Source organism: Hesperophylax consimilis, chromosome 26 (genome assembly GCF_061612785.1).
Source record: "Hesperophylax consimilis isolate HC1 chromosome 26, BYU_Hcon_1.0, whole genome shotgun sequence".
Taxonomy (NCBI): domain Eukaryota; kingdom Metazoa; phylum Arthropoda; class Insecta; order Trichoptera; family Limnephilidae; genus Hesperophylax; species Hesperophylax consimilis.
Genome location: NC_142861.1, coordinates 23619691 through 23645894, shown reverse-complemented (window position 1 = coordinate 23645894; position 26204 = coordinate 23619691). Strand labels below are relative to the sequence as shown.

The 26204-nt window shown below is 32.8% G+C and overlaps 1 protein-coding gene across 1 annotated transcript in view; it reads left to right on the top strand.

Moving 5' to 3' along the window:
• The first annotated feature begins 404 nt into the window (after positions 1-404).
• LOC149411332 (uncharacterized) overlaps positions 405-26204 on the top strand; it is a 130859-nt gene continuing 105059 nt past the window's right edge. The window contains exon 1 of the mRNA XM_089647382.1: positions 405-1975. Within this exon, the coding sequence (XP_089503508.1) occupies positions 1087-1975 (889 nt within the window). The 5' untranslated portion in view covers positions 405-1086. The remainder of the gene's footprint in view (positions 1976-26204) is intronic.

Here is a 26204-nt window from a genome sequence, read left to right as displayed (position 1 = left end):
TATTATTGGATGTTTCAATGCATAGCCACTTTCTACCGACTTTCTAGTTGGCGACAACCTTATATTTACGATAATACTTATTTCTGTAATAAAAACAACAAAAACAATGAATTATTATAATCCGGTAATGGTCATAAGTTGTTATTTATTAATTTTTATTATAGAACAATGCATTTTTGATTGTTTACTATTTGTTTGCACCTTTTCGGCCGCCCGCTACCTACCCATCACACCTTGCTCAGGTACGGAATACCTGATCGCTTCGGCAATCTTCGTAAGTGTTCGGGTGTCTCCGGCACGCCATCGCGGACATTGCGCCGGCCTTTTCGTTGTTCGTACACTTCCAACGTTCCAACCTCCTCATACACAAGTACAGACCCAAACCTCAATTGCCGCTCACCCGTCGAGCTAAACTAACGCGAGCGCAAGTGAACGAAATAATACGTTGATAAGCTGTTGTTTTCCATTTTTGTTTATAGCAAAACATTGCTGAAGCATCTGTGAACCAATTGTGAAGTGTTGTCAAGTTAAACCGACCAAACCATAAGTTAAAACCCTCGTTTTAGTGGTATTAAACTACGGTTTAAGTTCACGCGAAACTTAGAATGTTTCCGCGAACAACTCGGGTGTTCTGCTCGTTATGTTGTGGTGTTGTAAATGTATGCCTCTAACTGCGGTCAGTTTTCTAACTTTTGTTACATAAATAAGTTAATAAAGTTGCCTTTTTGATAAGTTATTTGAGTGACCCAGATCTTTCTGTTCGCGACTGCACGGTAAACTGACGGAACAACTTTACTGAAGGAATCCTGAATATATTAGTCTCGTTGTGTTGTCTGTCCTCCAAGCGACAAGCTGGTGTTTCAATAAATGTTCATGCAACCTTTCAATAAGGCTGTATTTTTAAAATAATACGTTTTCTTTGAGACGTTAACATTCCAGTTACGAATGTAACTCGGTAGTTTCTGTGTATAATGTGTACATGTCGAAGCCTGGAATGTTCGATTAGTCCAGATTTTAAAGTATTCTAATTTGATACAGTAATTTTGCTGTCCATATTATTAAATTTGCCTAATTTTCGCTGCTAGAATGGCTCATAAAACCGCATCAGATGCGAGGCGCGCTAGGAATAAACAATCCAGTGGAGAACTGCAGGCTAGTTCTGATAACATGCAAGGAGGTCAAACCGAACACAATGCGGCAGATAGCACTCCCACTCCCACAGAAGACCAAGTTGAGATCACTGGCAGATTTGTGGGTGTGGATGAAACAGACAGGGCCGTTACAAACTTCTCAAAGATCCACGTTCTCAAAACTAGAAGCTCCAGTGAGCAGAATATCATGCTGAAGACATCGAGTCTCCGAAAGGGACAATATCTCAGCTCCTCCATGCTCTATGACGGAACAGAGGGAAGTCACAATGAGTCAGACAAACTAAACAACAACCTGATTAAAGACACACAACCAATCAACAAAACTGTTGAGGTCAACGTGACTGTTTCAATTGGAACAACAACACCCGATCATGCATTCATTCGCAATGAAGAGAGTCCGAAGATTTCAGAAAAAGAAAGCTTGGAACTTAAAGATCACGATGATGACAAAGAATGTGAAGATATGGTCAAGCTCATCAAAGCAGTGAGCAACAACTCTCACACGTACAAAAAAAACTCTAACGTGTACAACCTATCCCAGGCAAAGACAGTCCTTTCGGAAAGACGAAGATCTATACCTATGTTACCAAAACTGATCAGCCAAAAGCTGAACGAACACAACAAACATTTTTCCAGGAGTGTAGAGACCCCAGAACTTCACAATGGAAGTGAAAATAACAAGGATTTCAAAATGAAGACTTTCAGGACTTTGTCTAAAGGTCTTGGAAGGCTCTTGAAGAGACACAGCAGCATCAACATCAGCGAACCAGATCCAGTTTACAAGGTGGCCTACCTGGGAAATGTCCTTACAGGATGGGCAAAAGGTACGTCTCAAAAACACCTGTTTTTTATAAATTATTTGTTGTGTTTCTTTGTCATTATGCATTATTTACTTTTTTTGATCCACGGCCGTGTTAAATCATGATTTCTCTTGGTATTTTCTTCAATTGGTGTCAATAATTGAATAACCTAGCTTTAGAGTATGCTTAGTATTATGTATGCCATTCACAACGAAATGAAAAAGGAAGATATATGCAATTTACATTGTCGTTCTCGCACATTGACTTGATTTCTATATTTACATAAAAATTTAACGAATTATTTATTTATATAATCTTATTTTTTACTGACAGTTTTTTGTTCGATACTGTATTTTGGTGGCCAAAGTTACCTGTTTATTTTTTACTCAATTTTTTTGATCTTCTACGCATCTTGGCTCTTCAATTGTAAAATTTGCCACCTTTTTTAGCTGTTTACTTTGCAAAACTAACCAAATTCGGTGAACTATTATTTCTATCCGATATTTTTGATTTCTAGTTTTCTTCTTTATTCTATGGTTCCTTCCATATTTTTCAAGCACCGTATAAAAAAAGCGTTCTCTGCAAAAAACAAATGATTATTATTATATCGTTCGTGTTTTGTACAAAGAGTTGTCATAAACTGACTTTTAAATTATATAGAACCCATGCATATTATTACAGCCTTCTTGTAACTATATTCCATACAGTTGAACACATCTAAAATTATAATATTTTTGTTGTTTTTAACTACGTATAATATTATCACTAAAAACTTGTTTGAAGTTTAAAAAAATCGTTGTAGTTATTATAGATAGCAAAAACATGTTAAAACATATTTTTGCTGACGTTAAATGGTTCTTTGTTCAACATGTTTCAAATCATCTGTTTTTCGTTTGAAAATAATCCGTTGTCGAGTGTTTTTTTTGTAGGATATTGTTCCAATCGTTGACGTATTAATGTTTTTATTGAACCATCTCCACTAGGAACCGGTTTTCTCTCGATACTGTGTCTATTTTTTAGACAGAATAATACATAACTATAAGATGATTATTATTGCCCTCGTCGATACCAAAATACTGCAGCACATCCGAAGTCTAAATACTGCGGCACACCTGAACTCTATATACTGCGGCACATCCGAACTCTATATACTGCGGCACACCCGAACTCAAAATACTGCGGCACATCCAAATTTGAAATACTGCGGCACATCCAAACTCTAAATACTGCGGCACACCCGAACTCTATATACTGCGGCACATCCGAACTCAAAATACTGCGGCACATCCAAATTTGAAATACTGCGGCACATCCAAACTCTAAATACTGCGGCATATAGTTTATTGAAAAGCGTTATTAAGTTTAATTTGTAGAACTCCATTTTTTCTATATATCCAATTAGTGTATAACATTAACGTTATGTCGATTTTAATTCGATCTCGATTCGTATCTCATTCCTGTGCAGATATATTGCGCCCTTGAGGTGATTTTGCACAAAAACGGCGCTATACAAGTCATCCAATTATTATTATTAAGTATTCTTCAGGCGTCCCCGACTTATTCTACCATTCAAAACACTCCTGGCACTAATAAGAACAATCTTCAGTAAAATAGATTCAGCAGTTTTTGAGACTATAAGATTCATTAATTTATATATATTATTTTAAAATTCAATTTATAATAACAGATTATTTATAAACAAGTTCTGATGTGTAATTATTATTACGCGTGACAGTTGTTGCGCCTTCTGAAGGTATTATTAAACTGTTTAACAGTTTTAATACATAAAAATTAAAGCTATTTGAGTGCAATTATTATAAATATTGTTTGAAATTAGGAGTGATTATTTTTTGTGAAAACCTACTGCACATGAGTCGCTGCTTTCCACAGACTCTGAACATTCCCAAAACGGGGATGCCACAGTTCCACTGGTTCCGAGCAGTCGGAACTCTTACGCGGTAGGTATCACATAAAAAAATCATAGTAACTATTAAATAATTAAATAGCAGATAACTACTAACTAACCGTGAACAGTACACCTCGTGTTCTAAAAAGCATATTTCTAATTTTTCATTATTTAAGAAATCAAAACAAAAATTTCCTCTCAAATCATAAGATTTGTAAGTAGTTACTTATATACCTAACTACTTAATCATAATCATTCAAAAAAAATTCAAATAAAAAAAATTACTCTAATTTTCCAAAGAAATGTCCCCATCTCAAAGATAATTATTTTTTTCAACTTTTCTTCAGGTATAATAATACACAAGATTGATTATTCCGATTTGACAGCTGACAACCACGGTCATGCGAATTCTGACGGGATAAAAAGGAATATCCAACATGGCCACCATCTTGAATCGAAACCGGAACGTAACAAACAAACTAACAGACAAGAAATGAAAAATGGTCGATTTAAAATAGGAATGATTATTTCTTGATTTCCGATATGTTGATTTTTGAAAAGTGAAGTGAAACATCAATGTTTGTTTATGAACCACTTGACGATAATACTCGAGTAAACAATATTATTATGTAGGGGAAATTATTTTATCATGTAAATTCCACGAAATTTAGTACAATATTTGGGCTAGGTCTGGATTGCCCGATAAAATTACATTTGACAATTTATTATCGACTAGTTCATCATTAATAGTGTCGGGACAACTTTTAAAGATTTGAATATTTTTGCAATATTTATTTCAATAAAATTGTGACAAAAAAACCACATATATTTGCATCTTGTAAAGATCACTTGAATAGCATAAAAACTCTTTTTTGATATAGTCGATACAAGTTCCTCTCAATGGCAGACAGAATAAGCATCAATTTTTTTCTGACAGAATAAATTATCTTCATGGAAAAGTCACAATTGAGGTGGATTGGTCACCTATTGAGAATTATAGAAGACTGGTGAAAATATTCAGGGCGATTCCAAAGGGAATACGTTCAATTGTCCACCTAAGACAAAGTTGAGAGAAACATCTCCGGAGACTGTGCGAGGTGAGATTGGGTCTTCTTGTCTGCTATGGACGGAGGCCCCGAATAATCGCTGGAAAGGGACGCCAGGAGGCATCTTTTCAATGAGATGGGTCCCCGAACCGAATAAGAGAACGGAAGAAAAATACTAATTTTGGTTGAACTGTCTGTATTTTTTTATTAACTACATACAGGGGGCCCCGAGGAAAATAATTTCACTCTAGCCCTATGTCATATTTGAGGATGCTGTGTAGAGGTGTAACTCTGGTTCAAACTCGGATTATAACCTACCAATAATATTTTAACAGATAATTATTTTATTGTCATTTCGAAATCGGAATCGATGTGTCAAGAATGCAGAAAATCGATAAAGTAACTTTAATATAATATTTTTCCGAGAAAATTATTTAAGGCGATGCCATACGTAGTAACGCAAAATCATGCGTTTTTGGTTTGAAAATTTGGTCGCCTAGAAATGTTTCAGATGCTTTAATTAAATAATGCGAGTAGAATACATCTTGGCCTTTGAAATAATCGAGTAATTTTTAGATAAGTTTTTTTATAAGCCCAGAAAAAAATAATGTATATGGCCTATGAAAACTGCTTTAAATTTCAAAATCTCCTACTTACGAACCCATTTTCGGTTATGATTTTATTGTATAATGTGGAAAATTAAGTAATTTATAAAATGACCGAAAAAAAAATTTATGCCTGAACATCCACAAAATAAAATAAAACGCACTTTTTGGCCATCGTACTTTTTCTTGCATAAATCAAAACAGGCGGATGGTGTTAAGCGGGAATTTAAACCTTATCGCCATCTGCGTAAGGGTTGTTATTGATAGCGGCTCAATTTAAAATATTAAACGACGTAGTGCATCGCCTTAAATGCAAAAAATTCAAAGTAAGGCTTTAAAAGAATATTTTTTCAAAAGATATAAAAACGAAAATACGTAATTCTTGTCATGTTGTATTTTGTCTTTTTTATTTTTGTCTCATTTTCTATCCCCTGTATTTGTAATCGAGCATAATCTTTTTTTACCAATGTATTAGTGGGTATGTACCTTTTTGTAAATTCGTACCTTGGCTCTGTGCTTATGAGTATATCCCTGTCGGTTTCCTTTTTTGTTTCTTTTTTTTTCTACTTAACGTCACTTTTTCTATTTTTGTGGTATTTTCTGAAACTTAAAAACATGATTATTTTTGTACTGTTTCGTATGTGAAACTTATAATTTTTATATCAAAATACCAATGTAAATTTGTAACTATCAACTCCTACCTATGTATTGTAAGTTCTTCTCGTCCTATAATGAGTTTTGTAACTCATTGGGATTAAAAATAAGGTTTCACGTGTCGTATGTAATATTATATAAAACTCATTTCAATTTAATCCTTATAGTACCTTACTGATCTTAGAATATTAAGTTAAATTTTATGTTATTCAAGTATATATTTGGATCACTTAATCATGCCATATCACCGAGTTTTTTAAGTCAACATGCGCCTTATAATATTCTTATATCTCATTACCCCTAAACCGGCTTTGCATTCTTTTCAGATCATTCGTACTGTAGTCATATAGTTTTTATCACACAAACACCTCAGAGATCTTATATCTACGGTATTCGGTTTCATTTTCATCCATCCTCTTTAATTTTTCTCACTGCTTTGCAATAGGGTTGGTATCTGCACTACTACGTCCTGAAAAAGCTCTAACTTGTAATTTAAATAAATTTCTCTGTTTTTTTTTAATTGAATAATACACACGTTTATTTCATTAAATTCATTACGAAACAAAAATATAAACTAATTTCTAATATTTCACCACTAAGGCGTGTGGACATTTCAAAACTAATTATCTCACGACTTAAACTACGCATCATTCTAAACATTGCGTTGACTTGGAAATTTCAAACATATCTTCAATTCTCCGTCCCTTGATCTTAACTCAAAAACTATTGCTAAGGATAATATTCAAATGTCACCCGTCACACCCATCAGAGCCACTTTTCAAAAAATTTATAATCCTAGATATTCGTCAATGACTATTCTTATATACATATGGAAAAAATATATCATCAAAAAAACACAACAAAATATTCATACGCGTAACTCGTCACACCTCAAATGTGTAATTCCTCCAACAAAAACAGCATTTGCCGAGCGACAATTTTCCTATATTGCTCCCAAAATATTCAATTTACTCAATATAGATACCAAATCGAAAACTGAACATATTTATTTAAAAAATATTCAGAATTAGCTATTATATATTAAGGAACTATTGCAAATAGTGTCTCGTGTCATTAAATTAAATTAACTGCTCTTTTATTCCGTTATATTCATATGTTTTCTTCTTATTTTTATTTTTATATATTTTTTCTCTCTCTCTTATTTCTGTATATCCTAACATCTTAACATTGTAATCTAAAGAAATATGGCTAACATAATACGGGCGTGTGCCTAGTATGGTGGCTGTAGAAAACAAAAAACTGTAATCGTTTAAATTTTTATGAATAAAGAAACACAAACAAAATAAAATAGATCTTTAAAAATATCACAACGCCAGTGCTCATCGTTCGAGAGTTATTAATGTTATTGCTGCTACATACAAACTGATTTCCTGCTAGATAAATTGTTAGTTTTTTTTTAATACCGGATGAGACTAAAATAAACCCATAAAGATTGCGTAAACAGTTACCGTGTTGCGTAGGCTGTGTTTATGTAACCCAACTGCACTTTTCATCAGACAATATCCTTACGTACATTGGTATGTAGGTTTTAGGTATAAGAGCAGGCTACATAATTATTATGTGATCATATTTTGTTATGTTTTTGTCTACTGCAAATCGGAATTAAGTGGAATGTTATGACTCATAAAAACTACTATAAAACGCCTAACAATTATAACTGACATAAAAATGTACTGCAATATAAAAGTAATATTTTGTAATCGTAAACACTTAAGGCGATGCCATACGTAGTAATGCAAAATCATGTGTTTTGGTTTGAAAATTTGGTCGCCTAGAAATGTTTCAGATGCTTTAATTAAATACTGCGAGTAGAATACATCTTGGCCTTTGAAATAACCGAGTATTTTTAGTAGTCTTTTCATAAGCCCAGAAAAAATAATGTATAAGGTCTATGAAAACTGCTTTAAAGTTCAAAATCTCCTACGTACGAACCCATTTTCGGTTATGATTTTATTGTATAATGTGGAAAATTAAGTTATTTATAAAATGATCGGGAAAAAATTAAATATTTCTGCCTGAACATCCACAAAATAAAATAAAAGGCACTTTTTGGCCATGTTTTTTTCTTGCATAAATCAAAACAGGCGGATGATGTTAAGCGGGAATTTAAACCTTATCGCCATCTACGTAAGGGTTGTTATTGATAGCGGCTCAATTAAAAATATTACACGACGTAGTGCATCGCCTTAAGAGGAAACTACAAGAAAAAAATGTGTATATTCTAGTTATGCCTTATATTGTACGTAATAGGCATTAAAATCGCTTGACAAACGGAGCGCAAAAGTGGATTTTATTTATTTTGTAAATAATTTTATAAATAAGAAAAACTGTTAATCAAGTGAAACTGTCACAGATAATCTTAGCTATAATATTGTATTTTTTTAAGTTGTTTCCTTTACGTGTTCATACATTTCTATTGAAAATGTATATTTTTTAGTAGTTTACATTTATATTTTTTACTGAATAATTTTTTTTCTTTGTATTATACTCAAGGGAAACGATAGAAAAACCTTGAATTTATCTAAAGCATATTTTTGATACTCATAATGTACACCAATTCGTTATAAAGATTAATCAAAATAGTGATGTAGCATTAAGCTTTGCCTTAAATTTACTGATACACATAATTGATATTGAACAGCATCTTAAAATGATTTGTCTTATACGTGCCTGAAAGATTCAGCTGTGGACATCACCACCACTTATTAAAGATACCGCACGGTAGAACAGATGTTCTAGGATTAGAATTGAATGAAATATCTAAAGAAGTACATATATTTAATCATTAAATAAAAATCTTTTATGTATTCCCATTTTCCCAATGGTAGGAATATTAAAATATGCAATCTTGTACTGTAAATTGATAATTAACCTTTATTGTACTGTAATAATTAAAAAAAATAGTATATCCACTTATTATAGTAGGCAATATAAATAAAGACGGCCTGGGTTAAGGCTCTCGACTAGCAATCCGGAGGTCGTGGGATCAATTCAAAATTAAATTTGATTGATTCCTGTTTTTTCACAATTTAATCATTTGAAATAATATATAGTATATTTGTGGAAGATACTCTCAGTATCACCCTGACCACCATTCGGAATTGAAATGTTTGCTTGAAATGGCTTTAGCCGTGTTTAGTGACCAGATCTGAATAGCCAGGAACTTCCTCAACCTTCTTCTTCCTCATCTCCTTCCCAATTCCCACTATCTTCGGGCTCACAATATACCCCAATGTACGATTTAGCTTTATATACCACGAAGCAACAAAAATAGAGGGAATATGAGTTTTTACTTTTAACTTTACCACCTTCCTTTTCGCACCTTCCTATCTCCTTCCCCTCCCTACTACCTTCAACCTCACAACATACCCTTATTGGGAATGCTATAGTCCCACTGGCTCCAGACGGTTGGGGGGAGTTGGGACTCTTGTGCGGTATTCACATTTTTTTCTTTAAATACATGATTTACATCACTAGGCAATACTAATAGATTAATGAATAAATTGTGAAATAATCCAAATGCAACAAGTAAAATTTACTTGCGCTGGATTTGAGCCCGCGACCTTCGTATTGCTAGTCGAGAGCCTCACCCCTCGACCCCGGAGGTCGTCAGTGTATTTATTATAATTTCAGTTAATTAAAAGTAATTAATTTCTTATAGAAATGCCATTTTATTAATTTCTTGCAAAGTCCCCGACCTTTCCAAGTAATTCAATACAATCTTGCCATCTACAACAGTTAATTATTCACATTCCAAGAATGCAAGTTGCCCAGTAGTACCTATCTTCTTTGTACATCGTTTAATTAGTTCTTGCAACTAATCTAATTGGCTTTTCCTCCTCTTCACGAGGTGCGGGTCAAGTGGGGACCCCGGCATTGCACGGCCTGTCGTGCGAGGTCAAAGTTGCCCCTTGCTTACTCTCCTCCAATCTGACGTATTTAGGCAGACTGCCAGGCAATTATTAATCGCGCGTAGGATGACACTGTTTCGCAAACGTCACAAAGATATGTCTATTTTTTTATTATTTTATTTAGTTAACATAAAAAAATACAAAGAGACAAGAAGGAATATTAACACGCCATTGCGCGTGAATTTAGTGATATATTTATGCTGCGGGGTAAATAAATATATGCTGAATTATAATTTTTTGCCATAGAATAGCCTTAACAGATGATTTTGGTACTCTGAAACAGCAACGATGTATTATGTCTCTGTTTGAAAATATTAGGGACGACTAGTAATTTTACAATTGCGTTTTGTACAACTTGGACTTGTTTCAGATTGGTTATACTAGTATTTCCCCATATTGTTAATCCATATCTTATAATAGATTCTGCCATTGACATATAAATTATTTTAAGTGTTTCAATTGATATGAAAAAAATTAATGTGTACATTCATTCATTCTGAGTCTTTTACAGGTTTTTTAAAAATATGTTTGTCCCATTTGAAAAAGCAATCTACGGTAACACCAAGATTGACATATTCCGTAACTAATTCTAAGTTTTAGGATCAAACTGAAATTTGGCATTAGGTGATCTCTACATGCATTACTTTCCTTTTTTTAGCATTTATTAATAGTCCTGCATCTTTACAAAGTTGATTAAAGTCAATCTGCATCAGTTTAGATGCAATTTTTAGATCTTTATGTGATATGACGAATGCCGTATCATCTGCGAATACAAAATGTTTAACAAAAGAGAAAAGTTTTTTTCATTATAGTTATATAAATTATATACAGTGTAGGTCCCAATATGGAACCTTGTGAAACTCCTGCAGATACATTTTTGGTTTTACTAAAAATATTATTTATTTTGGTACATATTTTTCTATCTTTAAGATAATCTTTAAATAAACCCATTTATTCCAATTTTTTCTAGAGTTTCTAGCAGTTTTCGGAGCTAATTGTGTCAAACATTCAAAACAAGAGGAAAATTATTAATGTATACATATATATTTTAAAAACTCTGCATATAGTCGATATAGTAGATTTTTATTAGTATAATAATAAAATAATACGATTCCTTTGTAAAACAACAACAACAAAACCAAGAGACGATGAAGTTTGGGTCAAGTGAAGTTAAGTGAAAACGAGAGATTAAAAATCGTTGTCGCTGTCGCTAAATATGTCCGGAATCTTGCCACTAAAGTGGATGTTGTGATATATATATATATATATATATAGTCAACGCATTCACTCAAGCGGTTGGAAGAAGGTTACGTTGGTTTTATTTGATTATTAGAAGTTAGTTACGTATTAAATATATGTGCTTCGACATAAAAGTTCAAAAAAAGCTCCGGGAAGTGAGATTAGTGTTTACGACAAGTTCGACATTACCGGATTAAAATTTTGGATTAAATTGGCTAAAAGTGTTTAAAATTATTTTAATCCCCTGGAACGAATTTAGCCTGCGATCCGGCTTCGTGTTTTGCTTTGTTTTATTAATATATTCATTATTATTGTTGGAAATATCTGGATTATTTAAGATAGGTATAAAAACACTTAATGTTTTTTTAAATAAATCATTTAAATTAATTTCAACCGTTATTTAATCTACTTAATTCAATAATTCCGTATTGAATTATGATTATGATGTAATTCAAATGATGTGCGATGACGTCAGTGGGGAACCGACAATATGCAAATTATATTATTGCTTACTAGCTGTCGTGTACCGGGCGTTGCTAAGGGTTATCCTAAGGAGATAGATATATGCCATAATGCACTTTTCTGTAGGCCATTTTAAGATATACAATTCGGTAGTACATTATGTTGATGTATCTCATAAGGTTTAGCCAGCGTTAGCAATGGAAACGGCCGTCATTTCTTTTACGTTTTTTTTTTTTTTTTTTTTTTTTTTTTTTTTTTTTTTTTTTTTTTTTTTTTTTTTTTTTTTTTTTTTTTTTTTTTTTTTTTTTTTTTTTAAAGAAAGTAAAAAATTCGCAAATAATCTCCTACTACCACCACAGTAAGCTGAAAATGTTGCTTATGTTGTGATAAAGGACTTAGCCATCCGAGGAACTGAACACACTACGCCTGGGTGGAACCCAAACGCGATGTCAACTCGGCCGAAACGTCGCCTTTTTTCTACTTTCTATGAGTATAATATGCATGTATTATATATATGTAAACCTTCCGGAAGAAATAAAAAAAAAACAAAAGAACACACTTGTTTTTGTTGATTTGTATATTTTTTTTATACGTACATTTTTGTTGATTTGTATATTTTTGTTGATTTGCATATTTTTAGTTTAGTGCTCCTTGAATGGACAACTAACAGATTATTATTACCAGTGGCGTGAATTGCTCAGTGGACCAAATGTACCTACACGAAAAAAAAATAGTATTGTAAATTTGTTCAAATCCTGTTTAAAAAGTAATAAATAGCAAGCCATTTCCTAATAAACTATAAGTACATTCATAATATGGCGGAATACATGTGCATTTAGCTGCGTTTATCCCGTTATTTTATAATGACAAAATGCGAAAATATTGGAAGTTTTATGAATACGTGTTCCGACACCATCATAACACATTCGTGTTTTACTGATAGTTTACGAGGAAATCTGTCAATTCATTCGTTAAAGACCTGCAGTCTCGTATTTAACAGGAATACACATAATTTGAAAAGATTTTTAATAAGTTAACAATAATTTATATCAGTAAATTTTATCCGTGTAGGCTGCGTATATTTTTCAAGTTCGGCTATCAATTGGACATTTGAAGTGATCATTTTACTATGCATCAAAAATTCCTGATATACAAAAATTTGCTGATTTTTTGAGAATCTCTTCAAATTATTCGTGTTCCTGTCAAAAACGAAAAACTTTAAGGCGATGCACTATGTCGTGTAATATTTTAAATTGAGTCGCTATCAATAACAACCCTTACATAGATGGCGATAAGGTTTAAAATCCCGGTTAACACCATCCGCCTGTTCTGATTTATGCAAGAAAAAAAAAATGGCCAAAGTACCTTTTATTTTATTTTGTGGAAGTTCAGGCATAAATGTTTAATTTTTTTGAATCATTTAATAAATAACTTAATTTTACTCATTATACCATAAAATAATAACCGAAAATTGGTTCGTAAGTAGGAAATTTTGAACTTTAAAGCAGTTTTCATAGGCCTTTACATTATTTTTTTCTGGGCTTTTAAAAAGACTTATCTAAAAAATACTCGATTATTTCAAAGGGCAAGATGTAATCTACTCGCAGTTTAATTTACGCATCTGAAATATTTCTAGGCGACCAAATTTTCAAACCAAAAACACATGATTCAAGTAAAATACCAATATTTTGTAACGATTGCATTTCGTCATGAAATGTTCCGATATTGTTATGAATTTACTAACACTATCAAGAAGCGACTTACAGTCCCGTTTGTAAATAGATTACCAATAATTTGAACAGATTTTTTAATAAATCAGCTTTACTAGTTTTTCTCCGTGAATAAATGAGAATTTATATAAAATATACATTTTGTTTAGAAATTTGTCCCATTTTCTATTATCTATTTACTGTTCGTTTTTCTTAGGTTAGACAAGCTTTTCAGCCTTTATCAAATACACGCCACTGATTATTAGAAAAGATATTAAGTTCTCGATAATTGGTGTATTTTTCGGTGTTGGTGGAAAAAGATGGCCAAAATAATGGAAATGTTTTTTTTTTATATTTCAGCTAACTTTTTTCTCGTAGATGTGTGACTAATTATTCTCAATATCGAAATGCATAATTTATGGCTTAATTAACTGAAAAAAATCAACATATGACACATGAATTTTGTAATATTGTTTCTACTTTTTTTATACAAAATTGTTGGTTTTAATCTGAATAATTTAGATCAAATATGATTCAGTCTTTCGTTTAATCTCAGGGTGTGCACCAATTGACCATATGGTCACAGCATCAATTATTACGAGCGTAATATGACGAGTGCGAGCTGTACACACAAATAAGAGTATATCTGTGACTTAGTTCATTGGTTCATCGGTTCTTATGGTGGGCGAATCCGGGGAATGGGTGATTCATATGAACGAACACCTTTTGGAAGCTGTGAACTCTGGTTGACTTAACCTTATCAATACAGAGTTCGAATGCTTCCAAACGTTTCCAAGGTGACACTTAGCGTTACCGTTTGGATATTCGAGTTACTTATATCTTACTTACTTATAAGTTACTTATGTCATTTTTAAAATAAGTTTTAAAATGTGTGAATTAAATATAATACCATCTAAACCTGGACTAAGGATAAACCAAACATGTAGGTACGTACCCGTATGTTAAATTTCTTCACCACGTTAAGTTTCTTCACCACCTAGGATTCTTGCCGCAGAGTCTCCATCTTCTATCTTCGTGTCACCTGTTCCTGTTCTTCATTTTAATTAACTTAACTTAACTTTATTTTTGTAATATTTATATTTTTTGTAATACCTGCATCAACTGTAAAGTGCCCCTGAGGAGATATCTCACAAAAACGGCGCCATACAAATTGCCCAATAAATAAACATTTGTGATCTCAATAATCGAAACTGTTCCTCCACTGGAGAGATATACCCTTTGAAGTGTATTGTAGGTCTATGTGTCGAATTGAAATCAAAATTACCGTACATCTGGTGAAGTTGATAAAATATTTTCAAATATCAGAATGATTTCTTGAACAGAACACCAATTTCACTGACTGGCCAGGGGGTTGAAAAGTTTTATTTAACTTGGTGAAATCAGCTTTCTTTCAAATCGATTTGGATGAAAATTCTAGAGATTTATCTCTTCAGTGTGCTCATGGTTTTGTGGAAACATAGAAAAACAATGTAACACACCAAATTACACGAAGTAAAAACACCTGACTGCCTAAAATCGTTAGATAAAGACGTTCTAGTGTTACGTGTGTCTTGTTATATTTATGCACGTTATCTAATTTAGCGTTCTCATCTGATCTATTATCTAAGACTATATGGTCAATTTACAGATCAAAAGTTGAAGTCCATTCAACTTTGGGTTTCTATTCCATAGAAAAGCGTGTTGTCACAAATCAATTTCACAGATTCTGTAAAAGAGATAAAGGAATACATCAGATGAAATCTATTATCTACTATATCTGTAACATTACTCTTAAGATGCACTTTAATTTATTATTATTGACAAACTTATAGTTTTGTGTAGGTTTATGAATATAATATTAAAGATTATAGAAGTTACGTGACTTGAGATTGTCATTTTGGATACGGAAAGGTTATTTTCGCTGCTGATTTCTGGCCAATAACAACTGAGAGTAAAGGGCAAAAAGATTAAGCAATTAAAAAACTTGTTGTTTTCGCGGTTTGTTCGGTTAATTAGCACAATTAGGTAGAAGGTAGGGTTTTTGTTAAATATTTCAATATTTGATTTGCCTTTCGTAAGCTTAAGATGAGTGAATGAAGAATTAAGCGTCAACACGTCATGTTGTCGTTGTAACTAACAATCGGGTCCAAAGTTAAATCACTGAATGAAAAACATTGTAAAAATATCGTTATAATAAATTTTTGCATAATTCTGTATTATTGTAGTAGTCGTCAAAAAGTAATGGGGACCTATTTTGACTTTCTTGGAATTAATATAACATGATTTGATATAGAAATATTCGTATTTGATATAGGTATTCCAGTGAACGATAAAAAATAGATGAACACATAATTAACTCGAAAAATTCTTAGTCCTAGTAAGGTTGATTTTCATGTGAAAAATTATGATTTGTATAAGCAATAAATACAAGTAAATAAATCAATTTGTCAACATGGTTAAGATCCTCACGAATAAATGTATTTATAAATAATTTATATGTCTTATGTATATCATGTTTGTATTCACAGAAGGTACGTTCCAGAGTGGTATATATTCGCGTGCATAACACCATCATTCAGGATTGAAACGCTGTTTGCAGCGGTATTAACCGTGCTTTATCACTTGGAAGATATTTTTCCAACCTTCGTCTTTCACGTCTCTTTCTCCTACCCACTCCAGCCTCCCAGTATTCACCAAATATGGTAATGACACGATCCCACAGGGACAAGGCAGATGGGGCTCTTATGGGATTAACATTAAAAAAACACAATTTTACGATTAAATAAAGAGTACCTACATCTCAAATATTATACTTACATAAATAAAATATAAAATTTATTTATAATAATTAGACATACTTTTTTCCTTTTTTTTCTGAAGTATCTTCAATTTAAAAAAAAAATCATTTTCCCCACACAGAAGGCCCTGAGGAAAATAATTTCTTTCAGTGCCTATTTCATCTTTTGGTATGCTGTGTGGAGGGTCCTTTTTTAAGGAGATTAAATCCTGGGAAGTTAAAGAGTATGAGGGTAGGGAAGGAATCTAGGGATCAGTGTATATATATATATCCCTCCCCCTGCGGCGCATTGCAATGGGTCGAGAGAGATCAACGCCACGCAGCTGTGGGTAGGTGCATCCTGAACACATTTCACCCGATGAATCCCTGCTAAGTCGCCAAACGTAGCAAACCACTTGGGGTGACCTATTTCAGAGGCATTGGTAATCCAATAAATGTTCCCCGGTTCAAAAAATCTAAGATTTGTCATATTTTATTTTTTTGCTCTAGAGCTGTTTCTGAAGTTTCTGAAGTTTCCGAAAATTTTATGTTAAAACTTTCTTCAATTTTGTGTACGTTTCTCCGCTTTTTTAAGGCGAAGTTTAATGCTAAATCACTATTTTGATTAATCTTTATAACGAATTGGTCTATATTATGAATACCAAAAAATATGCTTTAAATAAATTGAAGGTTTTTCTATCGTTTCGCTTGAGTAGAATACAAATAAAATAATAAATTACTCAACAAAAAATATAAATGTAAACTACTAAAAAATATATTTTTAGTAGCTTTCATTTATAGATAGAATAGAAATGTATGAACGCGTACAGGAAACAACTTTTTAAAAATACATTATTATAGCTAAAATTATCTGTCACAGTTTCTTTTGATTAACTTTTTTGCTTTCTTATAAAATTATTTACAAAATAAATAAAAACCAGTTTTGTGTTTGAAATCGAACGTTTCTAGACTCCGTTTGTCAAGCGATTTTAATGCCTATTACCTAAGGTATACCAAGAATATACCTACACATTTTTGGCTTGTAGCTTCCTCTTAACTCTAGCATTTGCTCTAAAAAAGGTGTAACACGGTTATTATTATGTAAAACAAAAATGCATTTTATTATACTATTTGTATCATTAAGATTAATAAAGAATTAAAATTCATAATAAACAGTGATAATTTTTGTTAAAAATTAATCATTTTTAACCACCTTACCTTGAGGAAAAACTACTTTAATAATGTGACTATAAATATTAAAGTTTTTTAATAATATTTAGCTAAAAAAACGATAAAAAATATTATATACTAATATATTCGGTGGTACTGATCATTCGGTTTCGATTAAGATATTCATTTAAATTTATTTGATGATACAGAGGTAATAATGAATGTTAACAATACAGCATAGTTTTTGGATACAAAATGGCGTCTCAAATAAACAATATTATTATTTATATTTCATAATTAAATGTTTCAATACTGTAAACCAGTGGAATGTGGTTATGGGTTATGTTACGGTGGTGAGATGAATGGACATAATGCATAATGCCTAGGTTATATAATATTATTATTATTTTGAAGAGAATTAACTCTCGGATGTTCATTGAATAAGAGAATTTAACTTCGATTTCTCCGGTAATTTGGTGACTTGTGGTTTATCAGATTATATTTTCAATTATTATATATTGCAGAGAGAGAAAGAGAGCGAGAGAGATCTTTTAATGTACCTACGTAATTGAGAGAATACGTAATCTGAAATACTAAGCAAGAATCTATTTTCGCCTGTAAAAAGTCTCGCCCCTTTGATTTGTATTTCTGAGTTTTGAAGGCTAACCCTTTTTTTATTGCAATTATTAACACCTCGAACGCCAGCGAACCCCTAAGGATCCATATTATTTTTAAGCAATAATTATTAGCCTGAAACACCCATATAATTTTTTTTAAAAGAGAAAAATAATTGAATTGGTATTGATCCCGTAGCCTTCTGATTGCCAGTCAGGTGCTCTACCAATTGCGCTATGTCGGCTTATTCAAAACCAGCCAAATTAATCAATGTGTACTGGTATTTTTAATTCAAGAATTATTGCTTATTAGATTTTAAGCAGCGAAAAATATCATAATTCTTAGGTTAATGCAATTATTTTCATCTTGAACATTCATGTTGTTTTCTAATCCGCTTTGAGGCGAAAACGGTTAGTAAAAAGTGTTAAATAGGTCCCTTCGTTATTATTATTATTATAGTTTTGAAAGAGTATGCGCCAATCTACGTAAAAAGTAAAAAAAAAAAAATAACACGTCAAATAATAGGTAGGCACAATAATGTTATTATTTTGAACTTTGTAACAGTCTTAATTATTATTACAGGTGTCATATTAAAGTAAATAATGCCTTAAAATAGAGTCAGCTTTTGTGAACTGTGAACTTAGAAATCTGGTAATAAAAAACATCCTTAACCCTTTGGGTGCGATAAACCGGTATAAACTTTATGCCGAGTGGGGCTCGCGTAATGATAGGTCACTTTTGTAGACTGGTCACAGCATGGGGAGCACGTGTTCCTTTCAGCCTTAGATCACACCTCGATTTGGGATGCCATAGTCTCACTGGCTCCTCACAGTTGGGAGCAGTCGGGACTCTTGTAAGGTATTCGTATATTAAAAAAACATTTTTCCATCATAAATATATCACTGATTTATCAAAAGTCTAAAATAATGCATTTCAAGCATTGATATAATAAGACCTAATTGGTCGATGATTTCAAGGAACGCAGCGTATTGAGGTTAACATTCAATAATTCAATTAATTATGAATTATTCACCGTTTCAATAACTGATATCTATCTCTACCAGAAAACAAATTGTAATAATTCTTGTGTAATGTCTATTATATTTCGACTTGGTGTAAGGTCATTTTTCTCTAAAAATAATTAAATTATGTCTGTATCAAATAGGCGTATAAAAATTATAGAACACAAATGACTTCTGGTCAAGTAAAAGATCGGAAAATATACGTTTTATGTATTTCCTTCAATTTACAACGGTCATTTCATGAAATGACTAATTAGAGTCAAGTATTTTAGAGTGTTCAGTATTTTGCCGTAACGAATAGTAAAATTATGATACCTATTTGTGTTTATGATTATAATTTTTTGTTTGTCCTTTTAATCGCGTCGAATGACCGCAAACATTTAATAATATCATTCCAATAATGCATAAATTTGTAAATATTCAACTTGTCTATTATTCATTTGTATTATTTGATAAATAATTAATGTAATGAACGTTCGATTTAAGTCTTGTATTAGTGAGACTGCACGTGTACGGTAGCTGTATAAATAGTAGTTATTCCATCTAAAAGATTACTAATAGATTCGGATAACGAACATTCACTTATTTGTACCTACTATATTTAATAAGATTGTACCTACTTTATTTAATAAGATTGTACTAATATATTTAATAAGATTGTACTACTATATTCAATAAGATGTCAATGCAAGTAAAAGGGGATTTAAATGTCACCACCGAACGAACAACTGAACAAAAAAAGCTATAAATATGGTTAATAGATATATTGATTCTGTTTATAAATGCATTAGTATCCATTGATTGTATGCATGTAATTATGGTGACCGGATAAATCGTCACAATGATAATTCATCACATCTTTAAAAAGTTATATAAAGTCATGAAAAGTTATGAAACAAAAACTTTATTAACTGGGTTAAGTAGATCAGGTTAGGTTAAAAAAAAAATTTTTTTCATCGTTTCTAATGACTTTATATCACTTTTTAAAAGTGTGTTGAATTGTCACTGTGTTGAGTTATCCGTAATTATACGAATTTTGTGTGGCTTTGAGTATTTGGACTGTGTTATATCTATACACGACCGGTCGGTGGCCGAGTTGACATCGCGCTTGGGTCCCACTCAGGCGTAGTGTGTTCAATTCCTCGGCTGGCTAAGTCCTTCATCACAACACAAGCAACATTTTCAGCTTACTATGGTGGTAGTAGGAGATTTTCAAATGACAACCTGACAAAGGTTATTCGTAACTCGGGAATGTTTGTCTTTCTTCTATTATTATATTCTTCTATCTATTATCTATATTATGGCTTCTCGTTATACGTGTGATTTAGTGTTATAATTGATATTGTGGAATTGACCTGCTTATAATGAAGAATAAAATTGTCCCATGTCTCTTCGTCATCAACTGTCATTCGCGATAATAGATTCGGTCTTCGCCACGATTTGTTCATGATGCCACATGGCAGAACGGATGTTCTAGCACAGCATAGTATGATAGGAGGAATGGTACTATTGAATACAATTTCTGAAACAGTGGATGTACTTAAATACTCTTTAAATAACAAAAAAACAATAATTATCTTTCAAAATGTTAAGAACGTCAAAACAAGAAATCTTGTGATAAATAATCTGTCGTTTAATTTACAGTATTTTGACTATAATTCCGCCGTCCCAATATCATAGAATAAGGAAAACCATTTTTGACCACAGGTGTGTTTTTAAAGAAGGTACGAATCTATTGGCCAAATTTTATAATACGTTGCGTGTATGGGCTGAAATTATTGACGTTTATCTAGCAATGTTTCATCTCCTCATTTTCAATCAGTGTTTCCATTATCCGACTGTAAGAGCGACCAATCTCTTCTAAAAATAGCCCCTGGCAGTCCTCCTTAAGTCGCCTAGTTAAAAGTCCATTGTCGGAAGAGAATTGCAATTTATCCGAGTGCATTGTCCAATCACTGCGGCGTTAGCTATTATATCTATATAGGTACGTGATAGCTAACAGGTAGATAAGATGTTAGTTAAGTGTTAGATTGGTAGATGTTAGGTAGTAGGTAGTAATGTTCCAGATAACAATGTTCCCAGTAAAAATATTCCCTGTTAAAATGTTCTCGTGAATAATTGTGCATCCAAAATTTTAAAATACAACTTTAAATAATAAAAAAATGGATTAATTTGTGATCGTAGTTTTTAGTGTGCGAAATAATCTTTTCGGAATCTTCGCATGTGGAATATTTGTGCGCAATATTAGTTTTTTTTTAATTTTTATGTGAAACCTGATCCCAACACATGAGACAATGGCATACTTAATAGGGGTATGTTGTGAGACTGAAGGTATTGGGGAGGGAAAGTAGAGGAAGAGGGAGGTGGGGAAGTATCTGACTATTCAGATCTGGTCACCAAACGCGGCAAAAGCCATTTCAAGCAACATTTCAATTCCGAATAATTCAAATAATTCCGTGTTTGGCGACCACATCTAAATAATCAGTATCCTTCCCACCTTCCTCTCCCGCCAATACTTTCCTCTTCCCCGTCTCCTTCTCCTCCCCACTATTTTCAGCTTCACAACATATTGAGGATGCCATAGTCTCACTGGCTCCAGATGGTTGGAAGCAGTTGATGCTCTAGTGCGGTATTCACATAAAAAAGAGACAATCTTTGTAAAAATAAATGTAATGAATCTAAATATTTTAAACTTTCGCCTAAAACTAAATTTGATAAAACTGAATTTAAAATGACTTGTTTGCGGAATTTTCCAATATTGGTGTACTCTGTATATATAATCTGCATATGGAATAATCTCTCCGCGTTCGAAGTCCTTAATGTGTGGAATAATCTGTGTCCAAACTTTTCCAAATGCGGAATCACAGTGTCCGGAATAATTTGTGCGCAATATTCGCTGTCGGAATGTTTTTGCTGGCGCAGTCTCCGGACGAAGTAGCCATGCGATATGATTGCAGACGCCATGCTCCATTTAGGACAGATTGGGTAGGATGAATTTCAGTGCTCTGAAAAATAGAGGATGCTCGCATCTGAAATCCATGGGCGCGACTTGGGTGGGGCAGTCGGATCACTTGCCCCGGGCGTTATATAATCTCACTGAAATAAGAAATTCCTATTTTATGACTCGATACAAAGTCTATTTTGAATGTAAACGTTTATGTTCTGAAACACGATTAAATAACAAACAAAGCTAAACGCTCCGGCTCGACACTGACGTCATGAATATCGCCAGGGACGCTTTAGCGATGATATTGACATCTCTCTGACATCATCTGATTCAAAATGACTTAGCGCCACTTTTAACATTGCTCTTTTTACGAGTATAAATAATATTTTCGTAGCAAGACGTGCTGCCAAAAAAATATACAATCAATTATGATCGGTTCATAATGTATGATTTCGTAAACACTATATTGTCATGTCATCTTTGGGGATGCTGTGTGGAGGTAATTTTTAAGGAAAGGAATCAAAGGATGTTCTGTGAAGGAAAATGGTTCGTTGATGGTCAGAAGCATCCGCCGTCAAGAACCAGATAAACTTCACTCCATGAACCCGTGCACCCCTGCTAAGTCACCGGGCATACCTCACTACATAAACCCAGACACCCCTGTTAAGTCACTTGGGGTGACTTATAGCAGAGGCGTTGGTTGTCCAATGAATGGTTCCCGGGGCGGCGGTATCTACATCCGCTTCTGAAATTGAAAGAGCATACTGCCCTCGCCACCCCTACATTTCTTCAATGCCTTCCTGAAGCCATTAACTTCCTCCTGAATGGCCGAGGAGAAAATATCGTCTACGTAGGAATATGTTTGACTATGCTTAAATGATTCGAAAAATCTTTTCTGCGTGAAGAAAAATGAATAATATTGAGTATTGCTAATTTATTAAGATTTTCTTGAAATTTATTTATTTATTTAACGCCCAGAGGGCTTTTACATGGTTGGTAGTATAATTTTAATTTGACAGATACTTTGAAACATAAAAAATAAGAATAAAATTACATTTGATAAAAGCTATGCAACAAGTCACACAAACACAAAAAACAAAAACAGAAAATTACAGCTATTTGTAGGTTTACATGATTTGTTTGGGAGTATTGTTGAAATAAATGTTTTAAATGATCCACAAAACTTGCCAAGTTTGTATTGAATATGTCAACATCACCCAAGTAATGATTTCCCATGGTGTGAAGTCGTTGTATCGGAGAGTGGGCAATGTAGTTACGCTTATGTGTGCTGCTGTAGAATATTGTATTTTGTCGTGTTGTTACTGTGGGTGTTTGTATGTTTATAAGTTGCAGGTTCACAACAGTCGAATTTAGAGTTAAGTATTTTGAATAAGAACGTTAAATCGTTTATTTTATTTAAATTGTATGTATTTTTAGAGTATCTAATAAGAAATTGTATTTTAAGTCTTCGAAAGGGATATTTAATTATTATTCGTAATCCTGTTAAAAACAGGATTGCAGGCCCTTAACGAATGAATTGATCGGTTTCCTAGTAAACTTTTAGTAAAATTCGTAAATATTATTACGATGTCAATGTGTATTTATTAACGCCCTATTGGGATTTGACAATGAGATTATAAATTAAATTAAAAATTACAGTAACTTAAGTTAAAAACAACAACAATATAACATAAATAGATGTTATCAAGGCAAACGCAGGTGCTTGGACAGGTGTTATGTAGAATTTAGTAAAGGAAACGGCCCTCAATCCCGTTTTAAACCGGATTACTAAGAATTTGAAGACATTTTTAATAATAAGAAATAATATTTTTTGTCTGTGTGCGTTTCGTGACCATCACACTCCTCGTTCGTCCTTGAGACTTCTGATAGCATCACTTCCGACTTCTGCAGAGCCTCTTTCACCACCGGCCGGAAACGCTGCCTTCCTTCCGCACCTGAAGTCGGACATGCGTAGAATTCACTTATCCATATCGGATGCGCCAATCTGCGCATGTTGCACTAAATGAACAACCGTCTACCGTAAATAAAATTAGTAATCAATGCCATATCAACAAGTTGTTAAAATACTAATTTGGATTAGTTGTATTTAATCGTAAACACTTAGTTACTAGGCCATTGCAATTCGAATTAGTATTTATGACTTTAAAATACTTTTTTATGTTTGAATATGAACTACCTCTGAACTATACGCGGTGTCCAGGGGTATAGTGCAAAAACAAATAAATACAACAGAATTTAAAAAAAAAATTACCTAACAACTACAACTCTACTCTTGCCACTTATCTTCTAATAAATGTAATATCATAGTAATTGAGGACAAAATAGCAAATATACTATCAATGTCCAGTGTTTTTACTATAGTGTCCTCTGGATGAAATGTTGTAAATATTTTTAGTAAAATTGTATTTCGTATTTGTAAAAAGCATTAACTTTGTGGCTCGTCATAATTTACAATAAAAAACACATAAATTTGTATTTGACCACTTTCATTTTATTTAAACTCTACCGGTTTCGGAAGAACCCTTCCTTCATCAGGAGAATATCAAAAACTTATCTACGATACAAAATATTGACATATTTATTTACAAAAAACTTTAGGTGTATGAGGGAGAGGTGGACAAAAAAACATTAGGTGTATGAGGGAGAGATGGGCAGTAAAACTTTAGGTGTATGAGGGAGAGGTGGAAAAAAATGGTGTATGAGGGAGAGGTGGACAAAATGGAAGGTGTAATTTGGAATTTCCAGGAAGAACAGAGCGGTTAACTAGAAATATATCTAGAATCGGACTAAACGATGGATGAATTTGATTATTCATTATACTAGATTTATTATTTAGGGATTTTCTAATTTCGAGTGCTTCTAAATTATCAAAATTTTTGCTTTTATTATTACGGTGAAGAATTTTAACCCCTGTCCTATTAAAATTATGATCGGTGAAATGAGATGATTTTTAAACTCGGAAAAATTATTGTTATTTAAACATGTTCCGTGATTCTAATATTTATATTTCTAGTTGTCTTACCTACGTAGAACGATGGACAATCATTGCAAAATAGTTGGTAAATGCCCGCATGGCTAAATTTATGATCTCTATCTTTAGTATTTTTAAGTAATTTTCCCAAGTTGCAATGATGTTAAAAAAAGCGCTCTATAAATTATCCAATTATGATTATTATAAAAAGTAAAATTCTTTTAAAAGGAACTACTATATAGATACATCGATGTTTTGTGAATCAGAATTCCAGGCTAGAAAGAAACCCACATCTTTCTGTAATATCATCGCATAAGTTAAAAGCCTTATGTGGTCAAATGGGCTTATTCACTTAGCCAAGTCAGTGCGGTGCAATATGGTGTTATTACTAAATAAATGCTACGCATTTTCATTTGCATTTACATTTGCGCAGTATTCAAGTAAATTAAAGAAAGCTAACTATGTTTCTATTTACGGTTTATCGTGATTTTCTCGAAAACTAAATATTAAATTATTTTCGTATGTTGCTTTCTACAAAAAAAAATTGAATTTCAAACAAAACGATAACAGTCTCAAGTGGGAATCAAACTCAGGATTACCGTCTTGCCGGGACAACATCTTTATCCACTCGACCATTAAGACCTAAATATTATATGCCATATTTGTCGATTTCATATTTCCAATTCAGAGTAAACAATATTATCTTGCAAGAGTTTTTTTCCCATATTCTTCACTTCGATTTTCAGTTGAAACTGTTAGCTTTTGTTAAGATTTTTTAATATTATCTTCTTCTTTAAAGATAAATATAAATTGTTTGAAATGTCTCCACAACTAGCGGTCATGATCTTCGCCTTGTAGTCTACTATTTCTAAAGTTGACACGTAACGCCGCAATCTGCAGCCACGTTCAGAGGTCTCTGACCTGGAGAAAGTTTTGCGTTCTCACTGCTGTTTTCTTCATCTCACTGGTCTCTAGCTCTAGTGGGTCTCTGCAAGACCCGGCTCCCCGCTGCCCATGCCCGGTGTCGGTGTGCCCAACACGTAATATTATAAACATGGGACACCATTCACTTCCGGCGGAGGGGGAGATAAGCCTGGCCGCGGGTCTCGCTCGCACTCGTTGCATAAAATACTCGGAAACTTTGTAATCTCGTCAAATAACTTTACTTTAAAACTTTG